Source organism: Fusarium oxysporum, chromosome 7, assembly GCF_000149955.1.
Source record: "Fusarium oxysporum f. sp. lycopersici 4287 chromosome 7, whole genome shotgun sequence".
Taxonomy (NCBI): Eukaryota; Fungi; Ascomycota; class Sordariomycetes; order Hypocreales; family Nectriaceae; genus Fusarium; species Fusarium oxysporum.
Window position 1 is genome coordinate 488,449 of NC_030992.1, and position 18,500 is coordinate 506,948.

Consider the following 18,500-nt stretch of genomic DNA (forward strand, 5'->3'; position numbering starts at 1 on the left):
GTTGTTGTGTTGTTGGCTGTCCCCTGTCACGCCTGCATATGCAGCTGGACAAATATGGAAGTGCACCAGGGAACATGGCAAGGAGGTATCTGGAATACCATTTAGCATTACAGAAGGAAAAAATGCTTCAAACGCTTCTTGAAAGAAAAACCTCTGAACATAGAATAGCTTTCTTTTAACTTTGCATTTGTTGATGATTAAATGGTGGTGAGAACAGAGCCAGATCATCGTTCAACCGTAGCATGTTGATCTGCGGCTCGGCCCTGAACTAAACCTATCTCGATCATCGACTGCATATTATCCGAGTATGAGGCGACCCTGTTTAATTAAAGGCCCATGTTACCTTGTTCTTGGCTTGGGCTCACAAAGCAGTCAAAGCAAATGAGCTCATCCACCACGACCAGTACTGGTCCTTCAGGCCCTGCACCGGGTCCTCTTTACCTGCGAACTGCCCTTCATCCGTCATTTTTGGGACTTCGCTTTCTCTGTCGCCACCATGCTCACCATTTCAATCCTCACTTCAATTCTCTCGATATTCGCCAGTCATGTCTTGTGCAGCACCAAATTCCTGCGTCCCCCAGAATTCAACCCCTTTGTCGATCTTCAGGCTGGGTTTGAACAAAATAGAAAGTACGAAGTTGGAGATATAATACAGCTCCTCTGGGAGACTGATCTGAAAAATGTTGCGCTGTACTTGGTCCAAGAGATAGGATCAATCAGCCATAACGTAACATTGGACTGTAGGATATTCCCAGAATCTTGTACTCGTATTCTCCATGCTGACCTGGGCACCTAGCATCTCGTATTGAGTGGAAGGCTGAGTGGGACGTAGTCGGATTAGTGAAGAGAAACGAGGACTCTGTGTATTACTTTGCCTTGGGCGACCCTGACGATCTTACGGCGCTCATTGCTTTGACGCAATACTTCAATGTCACCGCTCCGGAACTCGAAACCTCTACCACGCTGCAGGCCTCTACTACGACTCACAGCACAACCTCTCAAAGTCTTGGAGTGCAGTCTACGCAACTCATCCCTATATCTACGGTTACAGATCAATCCTCGAACGAAGAAGCAAATTCAGATGCTGGGTCTGACTCTGGAATTTCAAAGGGCGAGATTACAGGAGCAGCTGTTGGCGGAACCATTGGCGGTCTTATACTTCTTGGTGCTGTTGGATGGTTGATCTGGAGAAGATCAGCACGAAAGAAAAAAGACACGGACGTCTCAGTGGTTTCTCAAAGTCAGCACCAGCAATTTCACTCTTCCGAGACAAAGGCTGAGCTACCTGGTGACCCGGCGGTGGAGGTCTATCCTTCAGGGTATGCTAGAAGTCCTCCTGGATTGCATGAAGCCCCTTGATGGGAAGGGATTGAAGCAGAAACATTGAGACTTGTGACTGAGAGCTTAAATCAGCACAGAGAACTTAGCAGAAACATTGAGCTGACGAATTAAAGGGGAGGTTTGCTCATATACCGATAATTTATGAATATTATAGAGTTAGATTCCCATTGAAGTTAGTTCACGCTATACCTCGTACTCGCTAAATAACCCCATGACATTTGGAGGGAAACGTCGTCAAGACCATTCAAAGGACCAACTAACTCTAGTTAGAACCTCGGATAACTCGGTCGTTCTCTCAGTCATAAACGACTGCGCCCTTCCGATGTCATCGGCTGCATTAGTAATCCAATCGAGGTCTGACTCACATTAAAGTCTTTCAAATGCCTCGTCTTCCTCAGTAAACGCATAAGCCATAGACTTCCTGGAGGCCATCGATACTATGTGGCTATACACATCTGTCTTGTTGAGAAAGGAAGATATCAACCTTGATGGGCAAGATTGCGACTGGTACAGTCAATGTGTGGGGTGATGATTCATTAGACGATAAGATTCTAGTAATTGACTTATGACATGCTTTGAATTGTGTATATGTGTTTATATATGGCGTTTTACTTTCTCAGATTCCCAAAGTCTAACCTGATATCGTCAGAACACCCCTCATGCCGCCAGACCTTTGGCAATCTTACTGAGCCTCTGACCTATTAGTGGCGGCATTGTTGTTGGGGCATGCGAGTCCTGGCTTATGTTGAACTGGCGTTTGACAATGGCCCTCAACGTACTGGGTTAACCATCGCCTTCAAAAAAGACATGAATCCCTTTCGTCGATACCCTGGGCTCTTTTGAACCACTCAAAGTCAGCAGATGTGGACGGGCAACACACGAACCCTTCGCCTTTTGTTTCCAACCTCCAAAAGGGCACCATGCAAATACATTTGGTATTCGTCTCGATAGTTGCTACGTTCGTCAGTCTCGCAGCTTGTGAGTCGAAATTTATTCGGCCCCCACAATGGGACCCAAACTATAATGGCGACCGAGACTTGGGCAAGAACATACGCTACAGCGATGGCGAGGATATCCCGATCATCTTTGATTCAGACGACCCCAATGTCGAACTGTATGTTTGGCAGATGAATCCTGCAAGCAAGAAAGGAGGACAGCATACTCTGCTAAACAGTAAGACGAATTCGCTCCTGGATCTTTCCGAAAGCATACTGACCTAGGTTTGCAGGAGATAGCCTATCGCGTTCCAGGAGCTGGAAGGCCGAATATGACATGGGCCGCTATTTGAGACATGGCGAAGACTCTGTTTATTGGTTTGGGATCTATAAATCTGGTGATCAGCAGACACCACTGGCAGAGTCTCAATACATCAATGTCACCATTCCGGATTCTGCTCAGCACCATAAAGTCACAGTTTCGGAAACCATAACCGCTGTACAAGAGACAGCCACCTTACAGCTACCACCACAATCCACCACTCAGTCCACCACTCAATCCTCAGCAGCAACCGAGACGCCCTCCAGCCAAGAAAGTAAAGCGAATAATGGGTATGGGTTGACGACTACTGAAATAGTGGGTATCGCCGTCGGTGCATCACTTGGCGGCGTCCTGATTCTCGGGGGCATCTGTTGGTTGGGCTGTAGGATATCAGCAAGGCGTGAAACTCCATATGGACACGGCGCGCAGGACCATCAGCCATACCAGTGGGAACTCAAAGACATGTACATTTCTGCCCCTCCAAGAAGGATAGGTGGATTCCTCGAAGCGCCGCGATATTAAAAAGCTGGTGCTTGCTGCGAGAGTTTAGTATTCCAAAGTCAAGTTCTAGGTTAGGGCGACGCTACCTCAGTGCTTTTTCTAACCTGGAATAAAATCGCTCACGATCATACTGTACTCGGTGTATACGCGCCGATGTTGTTGATTTGTGCTCGGTTGAATTAGTAATCGTATTATGACCGCAGGGGGCCCCATAGGGACACGCCTAGGCGCCTCTCCACTTCTGCACGCGTAGGCGTGCGGATTATGTCAGCACCCAATTTGGCACAACTCCACAACTGCATTTCGAGTTTTGAGGCTGGCGGGTTTCAGAATCCCGAGATTCAGAACTGCAATGATTCCTAATTATCAAGCTGAATACAATTCCTGCTGCTCTTTTCCATCATTCTCAGCCGCCTCCCAGATGTCGCGCAAGCCTCTTCTGCTAGAAAATGGATTACTTTCCATCTCTGCCGCTACCTGAGCCTCCACCCGATCATCTTCTGCTTTACTCCAATCCAGGTACGCCATCATCTCTTCCTTACTCCAATCTCTAGATCCGGTCGGTGTCGTACAGAGTTTGCCCATCTGCTTCCAGTCAAGACACCACTGGTAGCTTGCTTTGTCATACCGCAAAGGTAGACCTAACGCCCTCCGATACTGCTGGTTAGTTTTGACGCTACCACGAGGCTGCGCCTTATACCAAGCATCTCGAGCAGCAACATATCTCCGATAGATGGCTTGTGGGTCATCATATCTTAGTGTCGGCGCCACTGATGCTGTTGAAGATGATGCTACTGGCGACTTCCCTCCCTGTGTCGATGGTTTTGCTGATGACACTGCCGATGATGCTGCTGTCTCTATACTAACGACAATGCAGCTAGTATCATCCCTGCCAGACCCAGCATGTCCGGATAATCCTGATGATGGGTCTTCCAGTGGTTCCCCTTCCTGCAAAGATGATACAGATGCAGATACTGCTGCTGCTGGTCGTGCTTCCCCGGATAATGCTGGCGAGAGTGCCACTGGCATTGCTTCTACCTGTGCTGACGATGATGACAAATACAAAATCCCCTCGTACCGTTGAGGGCATGCCTTTGACGTCATCTTGTGTCCTAATTTGTGGCATCTACTGCATGTAGGTCGTGCTTTTGGCTGCGCTGCTGCCTGAACTGCCTCGAATGCACTTGGTTCTCTCTGAGTGCTCGATTGCGATTTACTTGTGGTAGAATCGGCAGCTATTCGATTAGATCGGTGTCGAGGCTCCAATAGCACCTGATGAACACCATGACGACTCAAATGCCAATGCGGGTGAAAATGCTCCAAGCGAAGGGTTTGGCCTTGCTCTTGTAGAGCCTTGAGAATATGGGCGCAAGGGAGGCCGTGGGATCGAGAGAATGTACCGGTACAACTAGGCAGGTCTTCTTTCATAAGCCGCTTCCGCTGTTCTTCAACTTTGCGTAAAGCCTCGTGAGATATCCAGCCACGTATGGCACTATATAGTGATCCAGAGAGCTCAATTGGTATTCGCATTTGCTGCCTGACTTGGTTGGAGCGCAGCTCAGATAATTGATTAAGAAGCGCATGTTTCATAGCTCTCCACGCCTCGAAGAGATCTAGCGTAGATTTCTTGAGGTGGCTCTTAAGGAGCCCATGGATACCCTCAACCCGTGAGGTGACCACATTACCAAAGTGAGGGTGCTGGTCGACCCAGGCCTTAACGAGCTTTTTCTTGTACGGATCGAGCCAGTTGGACTTGATGTAGCCAACCTCTTCGAGATATTGAGGCAGATAGCGCTTTTCAAGCTCTTGTACGCGCTGGTCAAATGCCTGTTCATCTGACGACCTCATAATCGAATGCCAGTGGTTGAAAAAGTCATTCCAATCGCTCAGACCTTGCTGATAGGCCTCAGACCCTTGCTTATGGTGTACGAATGTTGGCTGGCAATAGCGGAGGACCGCCTTATTCGCATGCCACAGGCATAGCAGGGAGATCGAAGACGGAAAGCAGCTCTCTACAGCGTTCATACAGGCCTTATCACGGTCAGTCAGAATAACAGATGGAAACCTTGTGTTGCAGAGTTCATACAGGGACCTGAGCCGGTCCAAGGCCCATATGAAGTCCTGCTCAGCCTCGCCATTAAGGAATGCGAAGGCGATACAGAAGGATCGCTGACAGGCATCAACACCAATCATATCAAGCAGCGGCATTCCGTATTTGTTCGTTTTGTATGTGCAGTCCAAGAAAAGTAGATCTGGGTAAGCCTTCAAGTATGCCAATAAATCCGGATGGGCGAACAACACCGCCGTGATTCAGTTATCTGAGTCAAGCTGCATCCGGTTCCAGAACCCTTCCTTGTCTAGCTGGTTAGCAAAAGCATGTATAGTGCTCTGACCCTCACAGAGCTCTCGTTTGCTATCTGCGAGACGGTTGTAGATATCTTGCTGGGTTGCAATGGTATTCGAGTTCTGGCGAATATAAGTCCTGATACCTTTTGGCGCTACACCAGCGTTCGTAAGGCGGCTGATTGTTGACCTGTCCACATCCGAGAGCTGCCGATGGACTGGGTGCGCCGATTTGTGCCAACTTGGTTCATGGTTGTGTGAAGAAAATTGTGGATCCGGACGATGCCTTAAAGACCAAGTCGTCTTATCTAGGGATTCCTTCGCGATGATAGAGAACCGGCAGTTGGTTCCTCGCGTAGTAGTCTTGCGCTGGTGGTCCCTTGAGGCGCTTGGTGGCCGACACCATCGATCACATGCGTTTGTGATAATCTGCCTGCCGCTGGTTGATCGCGACGATCTCCCAGTTACGAACGCGTATCCTCTTGGTGCTGCCCATTCATTGATAGCTGTGAGTAGAGCCTCTCGCGAGTCGTACGTGCCCTCTGGCGGAAGCACATCATCAGGAAATGCCGTCTGCGCCATAACGGCAACCCCTGAAAACTACGGTTGTGGTTAGCAATGGCAGCAATAGCCGCAGCCCCTGAGAAATGCAGTTGTGGAGTTGTGCCAAATTGGGGGCTGACATAATCCGCACGCCTACGCGTGCAGAAGTGGAGAGGCGCCTAGGCGTGTCCCTATGGGGCCCCATGACCGCAGCTCCCTCTGACTCACTCACCTAAATGGCTCAGTACTAAAAGGATCGCCTATTCCTCTAATTGCCAAGCATTCATAACCTGAATATCATCAACTCAAAGCAAAGACCAAAATGAGTCTCCAATTCACCACTCTCGATGTTTTCACCACCAGCGCCTTTGAAGGCAACCCTTTGGCAGTGGTGACGATACCCCCACCAAGCCAACAGGCTCCCCTCACCCAATCTCAAAAGCAACGTATCGCTCGCGAGTTCAACCTCTCCGAGACTGTTTTTGTTCATGATGTTGAAAACCGTGCAGAAACAGACGAGAGGAAGATTGATATCTTTACTCCACAGTTCGAATTGCCATTTGCGGGGCATCCGACTATCGGCACAGCTGTTTTTCTTCAGCCCCAGGGCGTAAAGACAATGATTGCAAAGGCGGGCAGGATTGATCTTGAGTTCGAAAACGGCTCTCCGCGTGCTTTAATTCCCCACGATGTTAAGCTTCACAAGGAACGTGTGCCAAAGCATGAAATTGAAGCTGGTTGGGATGGTAAACTCGCCGAAGTCGCTGCCGCTGACGAGGGCGCACCGCTGTTTAGCATCGTCAACGGGATGACTTTTGCGCTCGTAAATCTCCCATCTCTGGAGTTACTCGGCGCTGCCAAGGTCGGGGCTATGGGTTACATCGACGGCGACTTGCAGGACGACGGTTGGAAACACGATTTTGACTCAAGGCGCTACTACTATACGCTGCTTGACGGTGAGATATCACCTGACGGAAAGCATGTGCAAAATCTTCGCACGAGACTTGTCAAGCGTAATATGGAAGACCCAGCAACTGGAAGTGCTGCGTGCGCGTTGTCGTGTTATTTGGCGTTGTACAAACTATCTGCGAACTCGATCAGGTTCAATATCACGCAGGGTGTTGAGATGGGGCGGGAGAGTCTTATCGTAGTAGATGCTGAGGTCGAGACGGATGGAGCTGGGGAGAAAAAGGTCAAGACTGTTCATCTTAGTGGAAAGGCGGTTGAGGTCATGAAGGGGACTGTTAGAGTACCTCAGTGAGGGCATTGATGCGGGCGCAGTAGCTATGACAGCGACCATCTTGTACGCACTTTAATAGCTACTTACCGAAGTATCTGTGTATCAATTTTGTTCCGTATCTCATAGTCAAGATACCTGATACTGAACCTTTTGCCTCATTGACCGATATTGCTTGTGCAAACTGCGAACGTGTGTAGAGGATGCTGCCTTCTGGCGATTGATGCATCTCAGGGTTGTCACCCACCATTTGTGCATGGCTGATAGCCGGGAGTTACCCATAGCAATGTGTCTACTTGGAAACAATCGTACATACACTGCTTGAAAGTTAAGTCACCAAAAACAGTTCCGCCAGATCTTGGGACTCTTCGCTGCAGGAAGATGCATTACGTCCCTTGATTGATGACATGATGGATCAAACGATGCAGAAACTCCATGTCCTCGTTGCATAGCCACTGGATACAAGATTGTCGCTAGGGAGCCTGATTTCCTGCTTGAATCGATCAATCCAAACAGGAATAGTCGTGGATCCGCAATTGAGCAAACAGTGAGGTCGCAAATGTAATGTAGGTATCCGCCATGGCAGTGCCAGTCAATGCTTGCAGCAAACACCCTGTGAATGATCATCAAACCCCAGGCTCCAACCAAAGCTAAGACTTTCATCTCTTCTTCGCTTCCACTTTCCTCCTCTTTTCTCTTCCTTTTCCTCGCCAGTCACCAAAGTTGACATCAGACATCATGGCGTCGGCCTCACTGCCCTGCGCAAACTGCAGCCCAGACGGCACCAGTTGTCGGAACAGTGGCAGATCCAGCTGCGCCAACTGCCGTCTTGTCGTTGTAATTATCCTGCATCCGATGCTGTTCCGACTCCCATGCATTATGCTCACGTCTTGTAGTACTGCAGCTCCGAATGCCAGAAAGCCCACTGGCCCATCCATAAACTCGACTGCAAATCACCATATAACAAGAAGACATGGGAGCCTGAGTGGTCTGTGGAGGGTCGAACACCTACTTTCATGAGTGATGAGGCCCCTACCCCTTTTGGTGGTATGAAGTACTTGTTTGGAAACGTTCCAGCGCTAGATGTTCTTCGCCTCGGTGCGAATGAAGGAGAAGCGTATGGAAGTCAGCTGCGCTTATTGTTTGCCGGTGTGCAATTCTCTTACCCTGATGGCTCAGCGAGCTCAGACTAACAATATGTTTCTACTCAAGCTTCTGGCGACTTGCGGAACGTCGCCCAAACTATTGCACAACTTCCTCCGAGCTACGAGCAGCCCATCGACATTATCGTGAACGATCGTGAATTCGACGTCGTTGCCCGCAACGCTATCCTTCTTCTTCTCGCACTCACCGCCGACGATCGAGACGAAGCTGTCGATTGCATCCTCCACATTTGGTATTCGGCTTCCATCCGCAAGTCCCACGTCGACATATTCAAGCAGCGCATTCGATCTCTTATCCAGAACGTTTGCCACAAGGTCAAGGATAAACCTGCCAAAAGGATCCTAGGAAAGACTTGGACTTTCGAGAAACGATCTGTCAGACTCGTCTTGGAGAAAGAGGCGTGGGATAAACTGCTGACATTTATGGATGTTCCTGATGGCTTGACTATCGACAAAGCAAATGAGGTTCGCAAGGCTGTTACACTTGCTCGGTCCCGCGTCGATCGCCGCGACCGCGACTATCTCTTTCTATCTCCTTCTCATCGGGTTGCGAGACAGCGGTTTCGTCAGGATGGCCTTCTCCTCCCCTTTGGGGCCCGGCGGAGCGAACACGGCGAACCGAATCCGTGAGTGGTTTTTTCCAGAGTGACGAAATGAAGCTGAATCTTGTAGGACTTACTTTCAATCCGTAGACAGCTGGCCAATGTCCGATAGTGCTGATCCGCTGTCGGGATGGTCGCTGCACGAGGTTGACAAGACTCCTATGGGACTCGCCACATCCGACATCTATGGCAAACTATTCTACTACGTTCGATCCACATTGGAGAAGTTTATGGTCCGAATGTCCAAATCGGCTATTGCTTTCCAGCTTCTTCAGGTCCCTGCCGAAACCCTTCCCAATCATCTTGACGGCTCTTTTGATCACATCGATGTACGTTCCATAGGTGTCACTACTTGCATTCCAATCGATGCACTTATGGAAACCAGCTGACTTCCTTTCAGGTCTCCAACATCTCCGATTGGCGCTATCTTGGTGTTCATCGCACCGTCGCCCTCATGGCCCCACTCCTTCGAGCGCCTTCAATCAATCCACATGCGACTCTCATCACGCTCTTCATGAACATGATCGAAGAATATTCGACCAATGAGGACAAAGTGAAGAGTGTAAAAACTTCGTCAGAGCGCGTCTTCAAGTACCTTCCGCCTCAGCGGCCAATCAGGGGTGGTAACGATCCCTTCATCACCAGGGTCGCTTACGCTCACGGCCATGTGCAGAAATATGATCATATTCTCGAAAGGTTAACAACCGTTGTTGGATTGATTTCAAATATTATGCTAACTATGTTCCAAGGTTTGTGGAAAAGGCTCGGTTGACGTTTATGCCCCTTATGGCTGAGGCGGCGATGAAGGACAAGCATACCATCATCGAGAAGTGGCCATACAGGTTGAAGCTTGAGCCTGGGCAGGAGGGATCTTTGGAGGAATTCGACCGCCTCATGACCAATAGTCTTTCGAGCAGGGAGTTGTACTTGGAGTGGAAGAGAATTCAGACATAGAAAACCGGTCTGGAAAGTGGGGCTCATAGGGAAATGATGATGGGCTCAGACTCTGGTATCGTCTTTGCCCATATTTGAGATGACCACTATTGGGACCCAAACGATGAAGAATAAAATCTTATTGCCGGCAGGCCTTTTCGCCACATATTGGTGACCTTGTGATGCCATGTTTGATCAGCACAAACGCTTTTATATTCAAGTAATAGAACTATATACAGAGAATGACAAAGGTCTCCAACAACACCTCGACCCAGTCTCACCGCGAACCCCAGTCGCTTGAAGCAAACCTGGACCACTTCGTCAACAACCCTACAGGGCAAGGTCCGCCTTTAGCGAGCGAACTTAGCTCTGGTACAGACAGTTGATACGAATTCCAGTGGCGAAGTAGGGCCCAACAATGGGGATAAAGTCAGCAACATAGGCAGAAATAGTCTGGGCCTTGGAACAACCACCGGAGCCAACAGCCTGCGAAGAAATTCTCGCCTGGTACGCATCAGCGCGTAGGGATCCATCGCGGTTGTAGACGTTCATGCGGATGATGCTGGGCATCCAGGTTCCCCACTTGAGACCAGTGCACTCCATACCCGCCAGCGGACAGTCATCGTTATACGGGCAAGCCTTGCCCGATCGTCCTCCACAAGCCGAGTTGGCCTTACCCGGCTTACTCTCCTGCCAGGTGAAGCCGTAGCAGCCGTTGTACACAGTGTACCCGTTCTTCTTTCCAATACCATCGGCTGTCTGCCACATAGAGTGGATCAGGGCGTCGCGCATCGACCAGCCGCTGAGACGACCTACGGCTCCCCACTGACCGTCGAGGATGAATCTGGTCGTTACGCCACCATTGTTGCCGTAGGGGCTGTTGCAGAATTTACTCCAGGCATTGCGGGTGATGTCTGAGAGACCGCCCTTGTCGTCACTGGAGTCGTACATGCGCGTCCAGAGCATGTAGAAGGTGTCGACGTCACCGACGTTGACGAGGTTGTCGGTGTACATGCCGTGGACTTGGTAGATCCAGCTGGCTCGGGCTTCGAGGGCCTCAGTCTCATTGAAGGTGGAAGCAGCAGCGGCTTCTTGGCGGGCAGCTTCTTCCTTGACGGCTTGGAGCCAGTGCTCGGGATCAGCTTTCTGAATCTTGTCGAAACCCTGAGGATGTTCGAGCTGTTCAGATGGCTTAACCTCGGTGGGAAGAGAGAAGACGAGGGGAATGCTTGCGAGAAGCGCAAGAGAAGTTGAAGTGAACTTCATGGTGGAAGAGTTGAAAGTCTTGAGATGGCTGAACAAGTGAGGCTGTGATGAGGATGATGAGATATCTGTGGGATTCAATGATCTATATATACTGTTCTACACCAAATCAATCTCTCTCGTGACTGTATCGCCATTTTGCCGCGTATTCGATAGCAAATATCTTCTCTATGATAGGCATCCTTCATCCCATCCCAGGCTAAGCTTTTCCTGATCATGTACCTGACCTAACTAAGAAGCTGAATGGAGATGATCGTCAAAGTTTGTGCTAAAAAGATAACATGACTTCACGAACCACCCTGATAGGAACTTTTACACGAATATCCTCAATTGGAACAAGTCTTCTAGAACTATTCTCTTGGCATCCACTATAAACGCCATGTTACCAAAGCTCGTGGCCCCAAGTTTCATGTTTTTCCACGACTCAGGTTTCACGTCCACTAGTCACCGCATATCTTTTCGCATATAAGGTTCATGCCATTTGTGGAGCGAATGGATAGAGACTCAGTTCACCAATTATAATGGCTGGATATCTTTTTAAACTTCAGGTCACCTTCCTAATTCTATTGCTGAGGGATCCATCATTCGATAAAACATTCTAGAAATTGGCAGGGTTCAGTCTGTGCCCTACGGCGGCCTGGCCGACATCGCGCATGGGGCACTTCGGCAGTTGTGTTTGGATGAACTAAGCCCTTTGGGGGGAGCTGAAATTAAAGGATGGCTATACGAGATTGGATCTCATGATAAGCTAGAGGGATGACGATTTGGGCTAAAATGGGCTAATCTGAGCATTGGTGGGGTTGGAATACTTGATAAGTGTTGATATGATGAATGATCCAAGAAGGAATTATCTGGATCGGCTCTTCAGTCTCCAATTCCATTTTCTGTGTCTTTTCTGCGTACCATCATGCGCTCGTCAACTCTGCTGTCACTCGTTGCTCTTGCTGCTCAAACACAAGCCGTCAAACTCCGTAAAACAGAGTTCAACGTGTTGATATCTTCAAGGCCAGCGCTTATCTTGTTTACAGCCGACGGCTGCAAAGAGTGTGATCGAGTGCAAGCAGTGCTGGACAGGGTGTCTCCAGTGCTCACGAAGACCGCCGTTGCCTCAGTCAACTGTAACGACGAACCAACTGTGTGCGATGAGTCTCAGGTCTTCACCGTGCCCACATTGAAGTTTACAGCCGGCAACAATGAGTTGGTCACTTACAAAGAAGCTTTAGACGCGTCATCGTGGGTTTCGTCGGTTTCTGTGAAATTGCTTGTGGATCACTGATCATGATTGCAGGGTTGTGAAATACATCGAGCGGCAATCGGGTTCTCCCGTTGTAGATCTTACCGAAATGAACCATCTAGATTTCGCGCGGTCAGCTCGTGTGGCGGTCGTTGCCTTTCTTAGCGCAGACAATCAGCATGAACGCAAAGTTTTTGACGCTGTTGCCGAAAGGTGGCGAGCGCATTACAGTTTTGGCAATGTTCATGGCTTTGAGAAAGACAGCAAGGGCCCTTCCATTGCTGTTTATACGCAAGAGGAAGAGGATTCAGTTTACTATCGCGGGCCTTTCACTGTCGCGGATGTCGAATCCTTCTTGCAGAATGCAACACAGCCGCTGATTCGCGAATATGATCCCATCGTTCATGAAGAAGCAATCAAGGTAACTAGTTTTCCCTCAGCGCTTTATATCGACTAACCGTTCAAGGATGAGAAGCCACTGGCCCAAATATTCTTCAACAAACGCGATGATCGGGCTGAGATTGTCAAATCTCTAGCTCCTGTTGCGAAGAAATACAAAAATCAGCTTTCCTTCATGACAGTCCTGGCGCCAGATTACCCCAAGAGATGTGAGCAGATGCATCTTAGCAAGGACATCAAGCGTGGGTTCGCCATCGCAAATCAACAAGGGAGAGCATATCCTATGTCTGAAAAGGTGTTCAACGCCAACAGGGTCGCTAAACATGTGGCTGCTTACCTGGCCGGTTCATTGACGCCGAGTATCAAATCTGAGCCATTGCCTGAAGTGTCTACTACTCAGCCTTTCTTGACAAAGTTGGTGGGTAGTAATTTTGACGACTTGGTTTACGACAAGTCTAAAGATGTCTTGGTTGAGTTCAACGTACCATGGTGTCAATACTGTACCGAGTAAGCCGACACTGTCTCTACGCCTCGCTAATGCTAACAACTTAAATAGTTTGCAAGTTGTGATGAACGAGCTTGGTTCCAAATACGCAAAGCTTGGACTTTCTGACAAAGCTGCTCTGGCTACGATTAACGTCGATGCGAATGATGTACCAATTGAGATTGACTCATATCCTTCCATCAGATTATATCGCGCTGGCACAAATGAGGTTGTGTCTTTCAAAGGCAACTTCACCCAGATGTTGACGGTTGAACAACTCGATACTTTCATTGCTCAAAGCGGAAGTCATGGGGTCAGTATCATGGATCAGGTCGAAGGAGGAGCTCATGATGAGCTATAGTATTTAGATAAGAATTGATATGAAAGGTCTCAAAAAACAAAATCTCAGCCTCATCACTCGGCTATATTAGTCGCGACACATGATGTTGATTTGGTTGCCTTGCAGCGGCTGAGCGTTGTTTACCTGATACAGCAAAAGTTGGACAACGGCGGTCAGCTGAGTGGCTGTGCTAGGCCATTGCGTGGGTCTTTCAGTGAGGAGGGGTATTTCAAGATCTCATCCGCAAGTCAGCATACGTAAAACAAAAGAGTTTATGTGAAACCAACACATATCATCTTTCCATTCCTACCAGAGTCTCTTGCCGGCTGTTGATTCTCCAATGTGGCCGTCGAAGCCCAAGGCAGAGGCCAAGTCCTCCAAGCGCCACTCGAAAGATAGTTGTTCCAGTTTCAAAGTCCCTACGGCATTGAGAACTAATTCACTTCTAAACCTGGTAAATGTTCCAGCTCCAGATACCCTTCCTTACCTCGTTGCATGTAGCTAGGTGGCCATATGTGAAGCATGGCAAACTTATTCCTGCTATCCACCTCTGGAACTTATCGGCTGATAACGAAATCGATAGATAAATCCCTCTCTTCGCGCAAGTTCTATAGAATCATATCTGGGAGGGCTTTTCAGCAACAGATTTAACTTTGATCGAGACAGTAACTCAAGAATCCATTTGCCTCTGTTCGCCGACCTGGAGCAAGATTCCAACGTTGGGGAGATTGCGCTCTCGATCACCAATCCGAAATCGCCGATATGCCGTTTCACTCCACTTGAGACTAAAATCCGTCGAGCCAAAGAGACCTCTGGAATATATTATCCCTTGCCTGAGGACAGTACTTTCCGACTACTAGAAATCCTCGCCGGAGATGGTGATGTTGTTCAATGCAAGCTCCACGTATGTAGCTTGCAAGAGAACGAGACAGCATATGAAGCTCTGTCATACACTTGGGGAAAGCCAGACGCTTCCGGTGACCGAAAGATTGATATCATGTGTAACGGCACGAGTCACACTATGGTTATCTCTGGTAGTCTGCACATCGCGTTACGAGAGCTCCGTCGAAACAATACCAGCAGAGTGATATGGGCCGATGCCATCTGTATCAACCAGGAGGACGCCAAAGAGAGAGGCCAGCAGGTAGCGCTGATGGGACAGATATTCAGTGGCGCCTGGCAGGTGGTTGTATGGCTTGGTGAGGAGAGTGACCGCTGTATGTGTGGAAAGACGATCCTTGAGACATCTCTTTCTTCGGTCTCAAAAGCCTTTTCAGGAATATGCTCAGTCGTCAACGATTGGCTCGCTCAGGCCGGTCAAGAGACCCTCGAAGCAACTTACTCGGAGATTTCAAAAGATGGCCAATCTACCGTGCATCGCGCCAACACCGACGATGGTGAAGACAGCCGGTCTGCCATGATGCAGCTTTTCAGACGGCGTTGGTTCTCTCGTATTTGGGTCTTGCAAGAAGCTGTCCTAGCCAGGCATGCACTTGTTCAAGTCGGCTTGTACCAGATCTCGTGGGAGTGGGTTGGGCTCGCAGCAGCTATAGTGGTTCATAAGCCGGAGCTGTCACCCAGTAGCTATGGGCGAGACATGATCCCTACCGGAGCGATGAACAGTTACCTCATGTATCGACTATCGATTTCACAGAAATGTTTCCCGCGACTAGAATTCTCGTTCGCACAATTACTCCAAGTTTCTCGACATTTCCAGAGCAAAGAGCCTAAGGACAAGATCTATGGGCTTTTGGGTATCGAAACAACAGACTCTGTTGGCAAACAGATCGTCCCAGACTACCGGGAGGCAACTACTTCAGAAAAGGTCTTCGAGGATATTGCAAGACTCATGCTTGAATCGGCGTCCCCATTGACGCTCCTTTCGGGAGCTGGAACATTTGGAGACTTTGATCGCTCAGGGCCATCGTGGGTGCCAAGCTGGCATGAGCGCCGGCCATGGACAATATTACCGACTAAGCAAAGTCCAGGCTTCCAATGCGCATCTGCTGCTCGAATGGAACTGAATCCCGACGATAAGGCAGGAGAGCTGGTCCTCAAAGGCGTGATCATCGATCACATCTCCTCTATGCAAGAACATCGTGATTATTGGGGCATCTTTGATCAAAACGACAAAAGCCGCGAGAATCTTCTGAATCAACCAAGATGGAGCAAAGAAGCGTGGGGAAAATGTGCCCTGACTTTAACATGTGGCGGCGAGGGGAGGGCATATCCCGTTGATGACGAGGCTGTGCATCTTGCTGATCTGGCTGCTCTGTTACTTTCAAGAAGTGCCCACTGGATCGTCAGAGATCTTATCGCACTGCGAGATGTTATCGAGCCAGAAGGCGATGATATGACACAATCCGAGTATCTCAATACGATCGTTGAAGGCGGGAACTCTCGTCGATATATCAGCGCCGTGGAACCTGTTCGCGATCCTTATAGGTTGTTTAAGACGGTGTCGAAAGACTTTGGGGTTGGGCCCGTTGATATGAAGATTGGCGATAAGCTTTGTGTATTGTTTGGTGCGGAAGTTCCGTTTGTGTTGAGGCCGAAGGGGGATGGATACGAGGTGATTGGGGAGTGCTATGTCTATGATTTGATGCATGGCGAGGTTCTCGAGAAACTAGCTGCTAATCCTGGTGGGCAGTTAAAGCCCGAATGGATCAAACTCATCTAGAGTAATCTCAGCGTGGAGTACATTGAGGAATACAACGTGGGCGTGATGATCTAGAAATGAATCCGATTGAGTCGCAGTTCTCCGTAATTATCTATAACAAGTGCCCAATAACGCCTATTCCAGCTCAAAGTTAACATAAACCCGACTCTCCCATCCCGAAAGCATCGGCCGTCCCCCTTTCAATCCTCCTGCAGTTTCCCTCGTATAAGCCAGCAAGCGAACGTCCTCATTAGAGCAGCCCAACACAGTAGGAACATCCGGACCAAGTCTGTCCTCGCGACTCATGTTCAAAACGACAACAGCCTTCCTCTTCTCAGACCGTCGTCCCTTGACGGGTACAATGCTCTCTTTGACATATGAAAATAATGACTCGTCCTCTGGATCAAGGAGCTTGAAGGAACCGAAGACGAAGATATCTTGATACTGCTTTCGAAGGCGAAGCATGGCCTTGTAGAAACTGAGAATGGAGTTGGGATCTTTGACTTGCTTGGCGACGTTGATATCGCGATAGTCATCGTGGACTCTCATCCACGGCTTCGCCGACGCGCCAGCAAATCCAGCATTGGGTGAGTCATTCCACTGGAAGGGAATGCGAGAGTGATCGCGCGCCATGATTTGAAGTCCGTGCATCGTGTCTCTAACACGCTTCTCATCGCCTGACGCGACGGCTTCGGCGTAAAAGTTGCTGCTTTCGATATCCTTGTACTCTTCAATTCCCCACGACCTCGGCATGTTGGTCATGCCAATTTCCTGTCCTTGGTACAGGAATAAAGTGCCTGTGAGTGTTGTCTGCCAGATAGCTAGAGTCTTTGCTGACTTGAGCCACCACTCTGGCGTTGACGCGTCACCAAAACGATCAACAGCTCGACCATTGTCGTGATTCTCGCAAAACGCGGTCGCCCACGCATCTGTGCCCTCAATGAAGCTCTGCCATTTGTACACGAATGCCTTCAGCTTAGATAATGGGAATGGCTGGTATATGTACTTGTCACCAAAGCCGTTTCCATTGCCAAGTCTGATCATGGAGAACTCAAACACCATGTCCAGTTCTTTCGCAGCGGCTGATACATAGGGAATGACTTGTGAAGGATTAGGCGTGTTGGATAGCTCGCCGACTGATACGGCGTTGTAAGGACCAAGTACTTTCTCGTACATCTCGTGAATGAACTCATGAATGCGCGGTCCGTTGCACCACATTTCGGGTGCAGGCTGATGAGGCGATGAAGGGTCTGTGATAGGCGCGTCGACAAAATCTCTCCTCTTGGAGTATTTGTTGACGGTATCAATGCGAAACCCATCAACACCGCGATCAAGCCAAAAGCGCATCGTGTTCTCGTAAATAGCCACTCGACACTCATCATTATCCCAATTCAAATCAGGTTGATCAGGCGCATAAAGATGAAGGTAATATTCCTGGGTAAGTTCATCCCAAGTCCACGTCGAGCACGCGAAATATCCTCTCCAATTCGTAGGAGGATGTCTCACACCATTTTCATCATATCTCGCAGGTTTCCAGATATACCAATCCCTCTTTGGATTATCCTTTGAAGATCTTGATTCTTTGAACCACTCGTGCTCTATTGACGTGTGATTAACAACAAGATCGAGAATGATCTTGAGACCACGCGCATGACATTCTTTGACGAGAATATCGACATCTTCAACGCTGCCGTAGGGTTCGTAGATTTTCTGATAATCTGAGACGTCATAGCCCATGTCCTTTTGGGGACTCTCGAAAATGGGCGACACCCATACGACGTCGATGCCAAGATCGCTTAGATAATCGAGCTTGGAGATGAGACCGGGTAAATCGCCCCAGCCGTCATTGTTGGAGTCTTTGAAACTGGCTGGGTAGACTTGGTAGAAGGAGGCGGCTTTCCACCAGGGCTGTTTGCCTATGTATTGATGCTCATCGTCCCAGACGATGGAGCCCATGATGATTGTGATAAATTGCGAGGTAGAGGAGGACAAGAGAGGATGGTGAGATGGGAGCGAATGGTCATGGGAATATTGTTGAGAGGGGAAGACGAGGTGTTTATTATTTACCCATCTTATCGGCCGACATCACTCCGTTGAATGTGGAGATCAGATCCTTTCTCTGATCAACGCCGCATGTAACGGACCCTCCGCTCAATGAATGGAGCGTAACATCCATCGCCAACTCGTAAAAGATCAGCCGA

General features: G+C 49.0%; 8 protein-coding genes across 8 annotated transcripts; 6 read left to right on the forward strand and 2 right to left on the reverse strand.

Moving 5' to 3' along the window:
- Positions 1-496: 496 nt before the first annotated feature.
- FOXG_04858 (uncharacterized protein) lies at positions 497-1,359 on the forward strand (the record flags this gene model as incomplete). The annotated part of the gene is made up of 2 exons (XM_018382894.1): positions 497-740; positions 797-1,359. 2 exons carry the CDS (start codon positions 497-499, stop codon positions 1,357-1,359), a joined length of 807 nt encoding a protein of 268 aa, XP_018239707.1.
- A 583-nt stretch (positions 1,360-1,942) lies between these two features.
- Positions 1,943-3,163, forward strand: FOXG_04859 (uncharacterized protein). Its single transcript, XM_018382895.1, has 2 exons — positions 1,943-2,514; positions 2,570-3,163. The coding sequence occupies exons 1-2, from the start codon at positions 2,262-2,264 to the stop codon at positions 3,118-3,120; spliced, it is 804 nt and encodes a 267-aa protein (XP_018239708.1). The 5' UTR covers positions 1,943-2,261; the 3' UTR covers positions 3,121-3,163.
- Positions 3,164-6,206: 3,043 nt separating this feature from the next.
- Positions 6,207-7,403, forward strand: FOXG_04861 (phenazine biosynthesis protein). The gene has a single exon (XM_018382896.1). It carries the CDS (start codon positions 6,308-6,310, stop codon positions 7,244-7,246), a length of 939 nt encoding a protein of 312 aa, XP_018239709.1. The 5' UTR covers positions 6,207-6,307; the 3' UTR covers positions 7,247-7,403.
- An 835-nt stretch (positions 7,404-8,238) lies between these two features.
- On the forward strand, positions 8,239-9,941 carry FOXG_04862 (uncharacterized protein; the record flags this gene model as incomplete). Its single annotated transcript, XM_018382897.1, has 5 exons — positions 8,239-8,371; positions 8,435-9,011; positions 9,058-9,316; positions 9,388-9,683; positions 9,737-9,941. 5 exons carry the CDS (start codon positions 8,239-8,241, stop codon positions 9,939-9,941), a joined length of 1,470 nt encoding a protein of 489 aa, XP_018239710.1.
- Positions 9,942-10,031: 90 nt separating this feature from the next.
- FOXG_04863 (uncharacterized protein) lies at positions 10,032-11,282 on the reverse strand. The gene has a single exon (XM_018382898.1). The coding sequence runs from the start codon at positions 11,184-11,186 to the stop codon at positions 10,284-10,286; it is 903 nt and encodes a 300-aa protein (XP_018239711.1). The 5' UTR covers positions 11,187-11,282; the 3' UTR covers positions 10,032-10,283.
- Positions 11,283-12,059: 777 nt separating this feature from the next.
- On the forward strand, positions 12,060-13,711 carry FOXG_18919 (uncharacterized protein). The gene is made up of 4 exons (XM_018399064.1): positions 12,060-12,416; positions 12,472-12,838; positions 12,884-13,323; positions 13,373-13,711. Exons 1-4 carry the CDS (start codon positions 12,091-12,093, stop codon positions 13,659-13,661), a joined length of 1,422 nt encoding a protein of 473 aa, XP_018239712.1. The 5' UTR covers positions 12,060-12,090; the 3' UTR covers positions 13,662-13,711.
- A 165-nt stretch (positions 13,712-13,876) lies between these two features.
- FOXG_04864 (uncharacterized protein) lies at positions 13,877-16,404 on the forward strand. The gene is made up of 2 exons (XM_018382899.1): positions 13,877-14,094; positions 14,224-16,404. Exons 1-2 carry the CDS (start codon positions 13,981-13,983, stop codon positions 16,318-16,320), a joined length of 2,211 nt encoding a protein of 736 aa, XP_018239713.1. The 5' UTR covers positions 13,877-13,980; the 3' UTR covers positions 16,321-16,404.
- A 30-nt stretch (positions 16,405-16,434) lies between these two features.
- FOXG_04865 (alpha-glucosidase) lies at positions 16,435-18,255 on the reverse strand (the record flags this gene model as incomplete). Its single annotated transcript, XM_018382900.1, has 1 exon — positions 16,435-18,255. One exon carries the CDS (start codon positions 18,253-18,255, stop codon positions 16,435-16,437), a length of 1,821 nt encoding a protein of 606 aa, XP_018239714.1.
- Between the last annotated feature and the right edge of the window lie 245 nt (positions 18,256-18,500).